The sequence below is a fragment of the Macaca fascicularis genome, chromosome 16 (assembly GCF_037993035.2).
Source record: "Macaca fascicularis isolate 582-1 chromosome 16, T2T-MFA8v1.1".
Classification (NCBI taxonomy): domain Eukaryota; kingdom Metazoa; phylum Chordata; class Mammalia; order Primates; family Cercopithecidae; genus Macaca; species Macaca fascicularis.
This window is the reverse complement of record NC_088390.1, coordinates 33,995,978-34,008,816: the sequence shown is the minus strand read 5'-3', so window position 1 is coordinate 34,008,816 and position 12,839 is coordinate 33,995,978. Positions and strand designations below refer to the sequence as shown.

Genomic DNA, 12,839 nt, shown 5'->3' with positions numbered 1-12,839 from the left:
TCAAGTGATTCTCCTGCTTCAGCCCCCCGAGTAGCTGGGACTACAGGTGCACGCCACCATGCCCAGCTAATTTTTGTATTTTTAGTAGAGACGGGGTTTCACTATGCTGGCCAGGATGGCCTCAATCTCTTGACCTTGTGATCCTCCTGCCTCAGCCTCCCAAAGTGCTGGGATTACAGACGTGAGCCACCGTGCCAGGCCTATCCTATTTATTTTATGTATTAAAAACTATATACAATTGGTCATGGCTTCTGCGTCTGTGAATTCAGCCAACTGTGCATCAAAAATGTCTGTACTGAATATGCGTAGACCTTTGTCTTGTCATTAGTCCTTAAATAATACAGTATAACAACGATTGACATAGCATTTACATTGTATTAGGTATTATAAGTAATCTAGAGATGATTTAGAGAATATGGGAGGATGTGTGTAGGTTATACTCCACCATTTTATATCAGGGACTTACTTGCACATTCATGGATTTTTGGAATTTGTGGGAGGTCCTGGAACCACTGTGAGATGACTGTGTGTGTGTGCGTGTATCTACAATCATGCACTAGATATCGATGTGTCTGTCATGACAGGCTGCATATATGTCGGTGGTCACATAAGATTATAATACGGTGTATATATATATATATATATATATGGTTTTTGAGACAGAGTCTTACTCTGTCTCTCAGGCTGGAGTGCAGTGGTGTGATCTTGGCTCACTGCAACCTCTGCCTCCTAGATTCAAGAGATTCTCCTGTCTCAGCCTTCTGAGTAGCTGGGATTACAGGCGTGTGCCACCACACCCAGCTAATTTTTTGTATTTTTAGTAGAGATGGGGTTTCGCCATGTTGGTCAGGCTGGTCTCGAACTCCAGACCTCAAGTGATGCGCCCGCCTTGACCTCACAAAGTCTTGGGATTACAGGTGTGATCCACTGTGCCCAGCCAATACTGCATTTTTTACTGTACCTTTTCTATGTGTTGTAGAAACACACATAGGCATTGTGTTACAACTGCCTACAGTATTCAGCACACTCCTATGCCATACAGGTTTTTAGCCTCGGAGCAATAGGCTATCCCATAGAGCCTAGGTTTGCAGCAGCCTCTACCATCTCGGTTCGTGGGAGTAAACTCTATGATGTTTGCACAATGACAAAATTGCCTAAGGACACATTTCTCAGAACGTATGTCTGTTGTTAAGCGACAGATTACTGTATGTGTGTGTATATGTGTGTGCATGTGTATGTATTTGTACATTTTTTGTACTATCTATAATACAATTACAAAATATCTGTGATTTCTAATGACAAAGTCACAGGTATTGCCAATGCTAGTGTGATTTGTTGCTGACATTCATAATGGAGGGAAATGCTAGATTTCAGGTAAGGATGAGAGAAAATGAAGTTGTAACTTTTTCATGCAAGTTCCTGGACCTGGGAATTCTAATCCATTTGAGATCTCTCACGTTTAGAATCCCTGAGCAAAAGGATTAATTCCCTCCAAATAGCTGACTTGAAGACCCTGCATCCATTCAGAGAAGTTGTTGCTCACCCTGGCCAGGTGTGGTGGCTCATGCCTGTAACTCTAGCACTTAGTGAGGCCAGGGAGGGGGTGTTGCTTGAGCCTGGGAGTTTGAGACCAGCCTGGGCAACATAGTGAGACCCTACATCTACAAAAACTACAAACGTTAGGTGGGTGCAGTGGCCCACGCCTGTAATCCCAGCACCTAACAGGGGCTGGGGTGGGAGGATCACTTGAGCTCAGGAGTTCAAAACTAGCCTGGGTAACATGGCGAGACCCCATATCTACTTGGAAAAATAAAATTAAAAAGATGGTTGCTCATTCTAATAACGGTTAAATGCTTGGTGTGGGGTGGCCAGCAGGGGGCAGCATATGAGCGGGAGCGCGGGGCTCATTTCAGGGTGGAACTAAGGCCCAGTTAAAGTCTGAGGGCCTGGTTACACACACACACACACACACACACACACACACACACACACACACACACACTCTCTCTCTCTCTCTCTCACTCACTCACTCACTCACACACAAAACTAGACCCAAGTCCTACCTGCTTGCTACCTGTCTTCTTGTATTAGGGGCCAGTTCACACACAGGTGTGCTGAATGGGCCCACTGGACAGAGATTTGACAGAGGGCCCCCCTGGAGGAGATGGCCTAGCCTGGGATATAAGGTAGGTTTGTCTGAGCTCCCAGAGTCTCAGGACCTGAGGCAAGCAAATGGGTCCCAGTAGGATTCTCCCAGGAAACATTTGCCCTGCGTTTGGGGGCCTAGGTGTCATCAAGACACAGGCCCAGGGTTGGACAGAGCTGGCGTGCAACATTGCCTGAGGTCTTGGCAAAGAGCTTGCACCTGCTTCCTACACAGCCAGGGCCAGGCTGGGGCAGGTGGGCCTTCCTCTTTGGTGTACCCCCTGGCCATGCCTTCCCCACTCCCTATCCTACCTCAGCCCTCCAGCCCTGCATTTAGCCTTCCAGCCTCTGCTGGGGAGGGTGCTGGGGTAGGTGGGGTTCTATTATGGGGTCTTTTGCAGACCTATCCTCTCGGAGATAGGTGGTGGCTGGCCCCCCTGGGCCCGGCCCCAAGAAGAGCTTTGTTTTTTTTTTTTTTTTTTTTGAGACAGAGTCTCGCTCTGTCACCCAAGCTGGAGTGCAGTGGTGCAATCTCAGCTCACTGCAACCTCCACCTCCCAGGTTCAAGCGATTCTCCTGCCTCAGCTCCTGAGTAACTGGGATTAAAGGTGCCTACCACCACACTTGGCTAATTTTTGTATTTTTAGCAGAGGCGGGGTTTTACCATGTTGCCCAGTCTGGTCTCTAACTCCTGATATCAAGTGATCCACCCATCTCGGCCTCCCAAAGTGCTGGGATTACAGGCATGAGCCACTGTGCCTAGCCACCAAGAAGAGCTTTCTTTTCTTTTCTTTTCTTTTCTGTTCTGTTCTTTTTCTCTTTTCTTTCCTTTTCTTTTCCTTTCTTTTCTTTTTCTTTTTTTTTTTTTTTTGAGACAGAGTCTCACTCTGTTGCCCAGGCTGGAGTGCAGTGGTGCAATCTCGGCTCACTGCAACCTCCGCCTCCCGGGTTCAAGCGATTCTCCTGCCTCAGCCTCCCTCCCTAGTACCTGGGATTACAGGTGCCCGCCACCATGCCCAGCTAATTTTTGTATTTTTAGTAGGGACGAGATTTCACCACGTTGCCCAGGCTGGTCTCGAACTCCCGACCTCAGGTAATCTGCCTGCCGGGGCCTCCCAAAGTGCTGGGATTACAGGTGGGAGCCACCGCGCCCGGCCTTCATCCAAGAAGAGCTTTCTAAGCAGAGGTCCCCCTTGTGGCTTCTCTGGGAGCTGGGGTTCATGTGTGTGCTTTTGGCTCCCACATCTGCCCCATCTCTTTTGAGACAGTGCTGCAGTGACACCAACCCCACCTGGAGGTGACACCTAGGGGGTGAGTCTGACGTGGGAGTGAGTGAATCCCTGACCCTCCGGAGACCACTCTGCAGGACCAGCAGTGCACACAACACCAGGACATGCTCCACTTTGTCACCTGTGGAACTCAGGGCCTCAAACCACTTGGCATCTCTTTCAGCCAGGAACAGATTGGAAACCGAAAGGCACAGCCTGGACAGGGCAGCGACTCCTTCTTGCGTGAGGAGATGGGGTGCAAAGAGGGAGTGGGCAGGCCTCAGAGGCAAGGGGTCTGGGGGAGGGCATCCCCTCCATTCCTCTGGCCAGGGCAGCCTCTTCCCTGCATCTGTTTGGAAATTCTCCTGGGAAGAGACCCTGCCCACCTGCTCCTCAGCCTCCCCAGTGGGTCAAGAAGTCTTCCTAGATGCCTCACTCTTTGGATTAGAAACTTCTGAGTTCTGGGTGAGGGTGGGAGGGACGTCACAGGCCCAGGGAATCTGCCATCAGAGTGGCCTGGCCGTTTTGCTTAGGGAGAGGCGGCCAGAAATGAAGGCTTGGTAGTGAGACCAGAAGGCACTTGCTTTATTGTTCCAGGACAGGGGACAATGACAAGCCATTGAGGGATCTGCTTATGCCTCCTCTGAGCCTGGGGCCAACCTCTGGAAGTTTTTGTTACCCCCAGGCCCAGGGTGGGCTGAGGTTCCCCCTTGGTGGGGTCAGGCTCATGGCAGGCACCTGGGCTACACCCCACAGCGCCACGGGTATCCCTTGTGCTTCCCGGGCACCCTAGGTCTGCCAAGCAGTCAAAGCGAGGGTGCTTTGCATGGGTGCTTCCCTGCTACCCTGTGCCAGGCTTTTTTCCTGAATACCTAGGTTGCCTGAGACAGTTGGAAGTAACTAACAGGTGTTCCTCAACTTATGATGGGGCTACATCCGTAGAAACCCATCATGAGTGGGAAACGTCGTAAGTCAAAAGTGGTTTTTGACTTCCGGTGGTTTCAATTTACGATGTGTTTATCAGACATAACCGTATCCTAAGTTGAGGAACGTCCTGAATGTGTATTGCTTTTGCACCATCCTAAAGTTGAAAAAGTGTAAGTTGAACCTCCGTAAGTAGAGTTAAGCCGGGACCTAAACTATGTGAACTTTTCTTTCTGGAGGGGGAGTGAGATTGTGGTGACCTGGAGGCGGCCCTTCCTGCACCCGGGACTGGGGAAAAAGGACATGTTCAAGTTTCCGAGGGCAAGGGCTTTTCCAAACACTGCTTCAGAATTGGGCTCAGTTTGGTCCCCGGGTAGATGTTGCCCCTCCTGTGTGTCACCCTGGGGGAAGCGGGACACAGCATGTACTAATGATGGGTAGAGACTGGCTGAGCGGGTGCTGCCAATTAGCAGCTCCTGGGGGAGTCCACAGACAACCCAGGGAGGAGCTCTCTATCTCCTCCTTCTTCCTGGGCTTTTGGGACGAAGATGGGGGAATAAATACAGGGGGCTTCTGGGAAAGAAAGTGATGAGGGGGCCAGGCCTCCAGAGCATGTGGGTGTCAGAATGGGGGTCTGGGGGAATCTTTGGCCTGGCACAGGGCCTGAGCTTTTGGTAAGCAAAGCCCTCAGCTCTCAGTTGCCCCAGAAACGAAGTCGGGCTCTCAGTGATGGAGTGCTGGTTCCTCTGGCTGTAAGGTATGTGGGTGGGTGTACATCTGAATAACTGTGTGTGTGTGTGTGTGTGTGTGTGTGCGCGCGCATGAGGGCTTGAGGGTGGATGAGTATGAGCTAGGAACAGTGCATTTTCTTCTTGCCCAGACACTTGCTCTTTGGGGGCCCTGGGTGAGGAACTGGGCCACCACATGGCAGAAATGTGTGAGGGGCAGCACCCCAGGTGGTGTCCTCTGTGCCCCCAGCTACCAACTAACACGTATGTTGGCTTAGTGGCACAGGGGACAGGAGTATTTTCCTTCCTTGACCTTTAAGGTGAGCCCGATGTGGGCGGCCAGCCAGGACTTCCAGACCAGGCAAACGCTGCAGCTGATGATGCTGGGCACAGCTCATGCCAGGGCCATGGGCTTGGAGCTGGGGCTGAGGTACACAGAGGGGCCTGCAGAGGCCGGAGGGGGCGTAGGCTCCAGCTCCATAAAGGCAGAGTAGAGGGTGGTGAGTTGCAGGTCACCCAGTGCCCCGGAGCCCCCACTGCCCGGGGATGCCAAGTCACCTGCCCCACTGCCTGTCTCTGTCAGACAGGGCCCAGGGGGGAAGCTGTGGGGTGGTGGCTGGGGTGGCTGCATCGAAGATGATGTCGGGGATGAGGTCACCAGTACCAGGGGGTCGAGGGCCAAGCTGTCATCCTTCAACTGTTCCCACAGGTTTCCTAGTTGGGGGAGATGGGGAAGGAGAGAACAAGTGTCAGTGGGAGGCACCGGAGGAGTCCTGTCTGGCCCCTCTTACCTGTCAGTTTTCACATGCTGCAGAGAGCAGGGGTCAGGGTGACATGTGCTGGGAACAGATCCCAGCACTAGCTTTGTGACCCCAGGCAGTTGCTGAACCTCTCAGCCTCAGATTCCTCCTCCCATGTAGCCCAATCTGAAAGCCATTGATCTAGAAGACCTCTGTGGTTCTTTTTGGGGGTGGGCATTGCGGAGGGGTTGATGCCTGTTGGCAGCATGGATGCCAATGTTGTGCACTCGGGAGTGAACTCTGACTCCTGCCTAGTCTCCCACGGAAGGTAGATTTGCAGCCCAGCTCAAGGAGCTTCCAGCAGTGTACTCTGGACCTAATGGGATGGATGGGCATGGCTCCCTGGGTCTCCTCCACTGCAGGGCCCAGGGAATGGGAGCAGAGCCAGGATGCACACCTGAGTCCAAGGAGCAAACAGTGCTGCCACCTATGCCATGGGACCCGCATCATGGCTGGCGAGGGCCTGGGGCTCCTGCACTGGGTATTCAGGCTGCAAGCTCTGGAGAGAGAGGGCCTGACTACACCCTGGATTGGATTTGGCCGCCTAGGTTCCAGTCCCAACTCTCCCTCTTTCTAGCTAAGTGACCTAGAGTAAGTTCTCAAGCCTCTGTGTGCTTCCATGAAGCAGGTTTAATAATCCCTCTTATCCTCTAGGCCCAGATGAGAAAGCACTTAGAGAGCAGCCAGCCTGATGCCTTATGCCTAGCAGGGGCTCAAGTAAATGTTTTTCATGTCCCACATATCTGTAGCTTCCTCTGAGGCTGATTGAGCCCTGCTCCCCACTTCTGGACCGGGCTGAAGATCTATGGGCACTTTTCTTTTTCTTTTTTTTTTTTTTTTAGTAGAAACAGGGTTTCACCGGGTTAGCCAGGATGGTCTCGATCTCCTGACCTCGTGATCCGCCCGTCTTGGCCTCCCAAAGTGCTAGGATTACAGGCTTGAGCCACCGCGCCCAGCCCTATGGGCACTTTTCTAATAATAGCTTCCCAAACCTGGGCTGTCTCCCCATCAGGTTGGGAGCTCTCTGAGGACAGGCTGCCTCCATCAGCTTGTGAATATTCCCCACCCCTGTGCATACAGAGAGTCTGAGGCCTGGATCATCACCCTGTTCCAAACCTTCTGTGGCCAGTACCGGGGCCTGGGGTGCACTGGAATTTAGATGGGAATGGGTGGGCTTGGCCATCTTCAGAGATGGAGCAGCCAAGATGGAGTGGAATGGGTAGAATCCGCCTCAAACTCCTATCTCCACATCTCTCCAGGGCTTGCCCATCTCTGAGGCCTTCCATTCCTCTAGGGTAGAGTCTCTCTCCTTCTGCTTTAGAAGATGAACTCTGATAAAATGCAAATGCATCTGAGAATGTTCAGACTACTGGTCACTCACAATCGAGTATGAAATAGAACATGGAGCCCTTTGCAGTCTATCCAGAGCTGAGAGTGGTTTTTTGTTTGTTTGTTTCTGAGGCAGAATCTCACTCTGTCCCCCAGGCTGGAGTGCAGTGGCGCAATCTCGGCTCACTGCAACCTCAGCCTCCTGGGTTCAAGTGATTCTCTAGCCTCAGCCTTCCGAGTAGCTGGGATTACAGGTGCGTGCCACCGTGCCCGGCTAATTTTCGTATTTTAAAATGGAGACAGGGTTTTGCCATGTTGGCCAGGCTGGTCTCAAATGCCTGACCTCAGGTAATCTGCCCACCTCAGCCTCCCAGAGTGCTGGGATTCTAGGCATGAGCCACCGTGCCCGGCCAAGAGTGGTTTGATGATGAGGTCAGTCGGACCACGTTTGGAGCACCAGGAGGAGGGAGACAGGGGCAAGGACATCCCTCTTTCCCTATTCTCTGGATGGCAGAGAGCAAGTGGGCAGCTCTCCCTGCCAGGTCCAGCCTCCTCTGCTTCAGTTGACCAGAAACCCAGCCACTTGCAGGCTGTAGCCTGGAGACTTGGAGATGATGAGTCCCACTGCCAGGTGGCCGTCTCCAGTCCTGTACCACCTTCCCTTTCCCACCCCCAGCTCACCCTGGAAGTCGAAGTCAGTGAGTGAGGGATTGATGGCATCCAGGTCAGTGCCAAGGTCTCCATCTGGCAGCAGGGTGTCGTGCACAGTCCTGGCTGGGGAAGGCTCGGCCAGTAGCTTGGCACTGTGACTGGGTGGGGTGTGGGCAGGCAGAGGCGAGTCCTGGGGGGTGCCTGGCTGGGCCCGCAGCTCAAGGTGCCCGTCCGGCTGTGGGAACAATGGCTGCGGGGGTCCAGGAGGGGCCAGGCCTGGTGAGAGGTGCAAGTATGTCTGCCCATAGCAGGAGGGTGCGTGCCCCACAAGTAGGTCCTGCAGGGGGTTCTTGCCAGGAATGGGGCCTGGAGCTGGGTGGAGTGAGTGCAGCGGCGGGGAGAGGCCAGCTGGGGGTGCCAGGGGCCGGATGGGGCCTGAGCCTGCCAGCCCAGGGGGTGGACAGCCCAGGAGCGGGGAGCCCAGCTTTTCTCTCTTGTCTCCAATGAGGCTGTCCAGCTCTTCTGAAAGGCCCAAGAGAGAAAGAACACCATGAGACCTCCCTCCTCCACAGCCTTCCCCATCCTGGAACCGTCACTCAGGGCCTTGCCTCATTCTCCGATTCTCTTTTTTTTTTAGCTCATGGGCTCATGGGTACCCTGGGCCCTTCCTTGCGTGGCCCGGCCAGCCTCACCTGGCTTGGCCATGCTTTTGCGCACAGCAATGGGATCTTTCCTCTTCCACTTCTGCAGCTCCTCTTGCATCTTGTCGATCTTGGCCGGATTGAGGGCCCACAGGCAGCCCTTGCGGGAGGAACTTCCCGATTTGTTCTCCACCTTCTCGAAGCACTTGTTGAGGGATAGGTTGTGCCGGACAGAATTCTTCCAGCCATCAGGTGCTGTCTGCCAGAGCAGAGCAAGACAAGCATTCAGGCTGGGCTCAGGGAGCCAGAGCGGACTTCAGGTCTGGGTTCTAAAACACTCCTGTGCCTCCTCTGGGCACAGAGCTGCCGCCCACTCTGGGGCTTGTTGTCCTCCTCAGCACCCAGCCCTTGCTTGGTACCCTTCGGTGGTAGGGGAGGGATGAACAAGAACCCTGACGCCAAGTTATTTTCATCTCAAATCTGCCTTCATCCCACCCTCATCCCTGCCTGACCCCTCAGAGGACTGTCGAGGTGATTCGGAAAGCCAGGGCTGGTGGGTGCTACAGAGGCCTTCTGGCCCACAACACTCTCCCATCCGAAGCTCAGCTATCCGCAGTGGGTCTCCAGGCCTGTGCTTGGACCCCTCTGTGGAAGGAGGACTCACTACTCTAAGGTCTTGTGGCTGGCTTTAGAGAGGGGAATTAGGGGAAGAATGCTCCTCTCCCGGGTATGCCTTATCCCCTCTGGGACTAACTTGGGAGAAAAGAAAGATGGGCGAGGTTTGTGAGTGGGTGTGTGTGGTATGTGCATTGCACATGTGTTTGTATGTCTATGTGGGTTTGGTATATGAAGGGACAGTGCGTATGAGCATGTGCACGCGTCCCTAAGTGTGTCTTCCTGGCATAAGCAACGTCTCCTGGCTACGGGTCCATGAATTCCTCGAGTGTGAGGATGGCCGTGTGTGAGAGAGTCTCTCTGGGTGTGACTGTGGGTAGCCATGATTGTATGATGTGTGGGTGTGAGTGTTTGCATGAGTGTGCCCGGGGGGCGTGTCCTGGTGGGGAGGCCAGCCCTCAGGCGGTGGGGGGGATGCTCGTGCCAACAGAATAAACACCCATTAGGAGGCCTGGTCATGCCACCAGTGCGGTAATTGTGCCCAGGGAGGGTTGTAAAAACCATTAGGCTGACTCAGTTGGGTGAGAGGCGGTGGCGGGAGTGCCAGTGGGCCCCTGTCCGCCCACCTCCAGCTCTCTTCCAGGCTCTGTGACAGCCCTGAGCTCAGCGGGGGCTGACTGTGGGTAGGGCACTCGCTCTGGCCGGTGGGGCTCCTTTGCCCTCATTACCTGACCCCTCCCCCTTTCAGCCCAAAGTTTCTGCTTAATGAGGGGCAGCCACTCCCTCCTCCCCAGCTCACTTGCCCCAGGGAGCAGCCAAGCTGAATCATGCCCAGCAGAACTGGGTCCTGATGCCAGCGTCACTCCAAGTGGCTGGCAGGACCTGGTGCAGCCTATCTTGGGGGCAGCTGGCCTGGGGCAGGGAGCTGGTTGAGATGACCCCCAAGGCTCCCAGGGTCACCAGGGACGATTCTTGAGCCACCAGACCAGCCAACTTGGGATTCACCTTCGACTCCCACCGCAGTCTCCACTAGGAGTTAAGGCCACGTTGCCCCATGGGCAGAGTTAATGGGCACTGGGGCCTTTTATGGCCCCATAAATCTGTGACTTTGGGATGCCAGGGCAGCCCCCACCCCAGTCACTTCCTGTTTGGAAGAGGAATGGTCAGCACTAACAATTATGTCCAGTGGCTGGACACTTCTCCAGTCCCGTGTCCCTGACTCATGGTGCTATGGGACGCCTGCAGCAGCTGCCTTGGGCATGAGTGCTGGTCACTCCAGGGTCCAGTCTATCCTCACCCAGAAAAATGATCTTCATATGGGAAGTGAGAGATGGAAAGAGGTGGGGAATCTTTGAACTAAGGAATTTCCTTAGGTGGGTCAGAGGGGAACTGTCAGAGTCAGAAGGAATCTATGTGCCAACTAATCTGACCCATTTTACAGACTGGGAAACTGAGGTTCAGAGAAGAAAGGGCCTAGCCCTGGATCACACAGGGAGGCAGTGACAGAGCTCAGCTTCCAACTCTGTCCCCCAGCTAAGGGCCCTGCCCGGGTCATCCCATAGAACCTGTCTCACAATCTGGGACCCATCCCATCCTCACAGATGCTTTCTCTCTGAGATCAAATGTAAACTCAGGAGTGAGGGAGTGATGCAAGTGGCTAACAACAACAACTAGAACCAAAGGGAACAAAAAGCAGTTAGACCTCTTCACTCCTCAGCCCCATAAAACAGGGATTACACAGCTCCCAGGAAAAATAATTAAGCGAGGAAGATGGGATGTGGGGAGGGGCTGGGGGCCCGGCCAGGAGCTGGTGGGAAGGGAAGGCTGAGAGGACTGGGCTTTTCCCTCTCTCTGTCTTGGCCCCTTGAAACCCTAGAAGACCCTCCAAAAGCTTTAGGGGTTAGGGAGAGTTCAGCCCCTGACCTGTTGGGGTATCGGGGGCTGCCCTGAATTCAGGCTTTGATGCTTCTTGAATTCCGGGGACGACTCGCCTCCCTCCCTCTTTCCCTTCCAGAATCTCTGGTGGATCAACACACTTTTCCACTCCTGGCCAGACCACTCCGGCCATCTTGCCCACTCCCCATCTGACGGCAGCCCAGCGGGATAAACTTGTTTGAACATCAAGTCTCAAATTATCCCCAGGCAGGACCATAGATGGTGGGGGCAGGAATCACCCCCTGGCAGGTGGAGCTGAGTTCTGGATTACTTGGGTCTCAGCAACTGTCCACTGCCTGGGTGACAGATGAGATTTGTGTCTACTAGGGCTTGGAGAAGGCACTCTTCACACGCAATCTCCGGTCTCCCCCACACCCACCCCAGGAGAAGGGGGTCTGTGCTGGAGGGTCTAGGGGGCGTGCAGAGAGGGGTGTGCAAAGCCAAACAGCTTGATCCAGTAACTGATTGCATCTACTGTGTGACCTTGGGAGAATGGACCACCCTGTCTGATGTGTTTGTCCACCTTGGGAGAAGAGCCCCTGTCCTGCCTCTAGAGAGGGAGGTGGGTAAGGCTTCCAGAAGCCCCTTCTGTGAATGATAGAAATGAGATTCTGCCCAAGGGGTTGGGGGAGAGTCAGGTGAGCCAGCCTGGGACACTCAAAGACTGGGAAGCCCACACCCCACTTTCTGGCAGAACTGCAGCTGAGCCTGCCACCCACAGAGGCAGATCTAATCTCACCTTGGAAGGCAATGGCTTCTTCGGCCCTGATCTCCCAGCCACCGTGGCTGACCAGCTTCTCCAGCCCCACAGCATCCCAGGGGTCGGGGTAGCAATAGTGTCTCATTTCTTCTCCAACTTTCTCTTCCCACTTGGGGTAGGTGGATGCTCCCTGACGCCCATCGGTGCTAACATGTCCACCTTCCCCAGCAGAAGGTCTGACTCCAGCCTACTGTGCAACCTTGGATGAGCCGCTTGGGCTCTCTGTTCCCCCACATGAAGCCCCTTTTGTAGGAACTCTGTCCTTCTGAGGTGGAGACAAGGGAAAGCATGGTGGGGGTAAGCCCTCTCCTGGCTTTCGTTCTAATTCTTCTCCCACCTCCAGACTGAATCCTCTGGCTCAGAGAGTCCTGGCTTGTCCAGGACTTGGGGGTGATGGGATGGGGAGGAATCTTGGGCTCACCTTGAAGTAAGGAAAGTGCTCCGTCATAAAATTGTAGATCTCGCTGACGGGAAGGCTTCCAGTTTTACTGTTCTTAAGGGCCATGAAGATGAGGATGCTGAAGACAGAGAAAGCCCCTGAGAGTCTGAATCTCTGACTGGGTCCCGAGCCCACCCTGAGCCCCCCACCACTGGCGAAAGGCTCTATGGGGTTGGAGTTGAAAGGGGAGGGAATGAGAAGGTGTCCATTAAAGTGGACATGGAAGTCAGGAATTACAGACGCGGGAGGGTCTTGCGGAATCTGAGAAACCTGGGTGGCCATCCTGGCCTAGTTACTCTCTGGCTGTGTGACATTGGGTGAATGCCTTACCCTCTCTGAGCCTCAGTTTCCTCAACTTTGAAGTAAAGAAAGTAATAGCTACCTCAGAGTTGTGAGGATGAAGGATGGTGCCTGTCACATAGAAGGCACTCATTAAACAGAAGCTGTCATTACTAGTCAGTCGTTAGCCAATTGCATAAACGTTGGAGAGTAGGGAGGGAACTAAGGTTTCTTGAGCCTCTGCAATGTACCAAGCACGGTACCTACGTTCTCTTACTTAATCCTTCCAACAGCCTGAACTGCTGCCCCAAACCCTGACAAGTTT

The 12,839-nt window shown here is 53.9% G+C and overlaps 1 protein-coding gene across 4 annotated transcripts in view; it reads right to left on the bottom strand.

The window, feature by feature from the left end:
* Positions 1–3,977: 3,977 nt before the first annotated feature.
* The window catches only part of FOXN1 (forkhead box N1), a 32,966-nt gene continuing 24,104 nt past the window's right edge, over positions 3,978–12,839 (bottom strand). For all 4 annotated transcript variants that reach the window (XM_074018855.1, XM_074018853.1, XM_045376157.3 and 1 more), the window contains exons 6-9: positions 12,218–12,314; positions 8,538–8,745; positions 7,876–8,367; positions 3,978–5,779 (exon numbers count right to left, since the gene is read on the bottom strand). In XM_074018855.1, the coding sequence (XP_073874956.1) occupies positions 5,460–5,779; positions 7,876–8,367; positions 8,538–8,745; positions 12,218–12,314 (1,117 nt within the window). In that variant the 3' untranslated portion in view covers positions 3,978–5,459. The remainder of the gene's footprint in view (positions 5,780–7,875; positions 8,368–8,537; positions 8,746–12,217; positions 12,315–12,839) is intronic.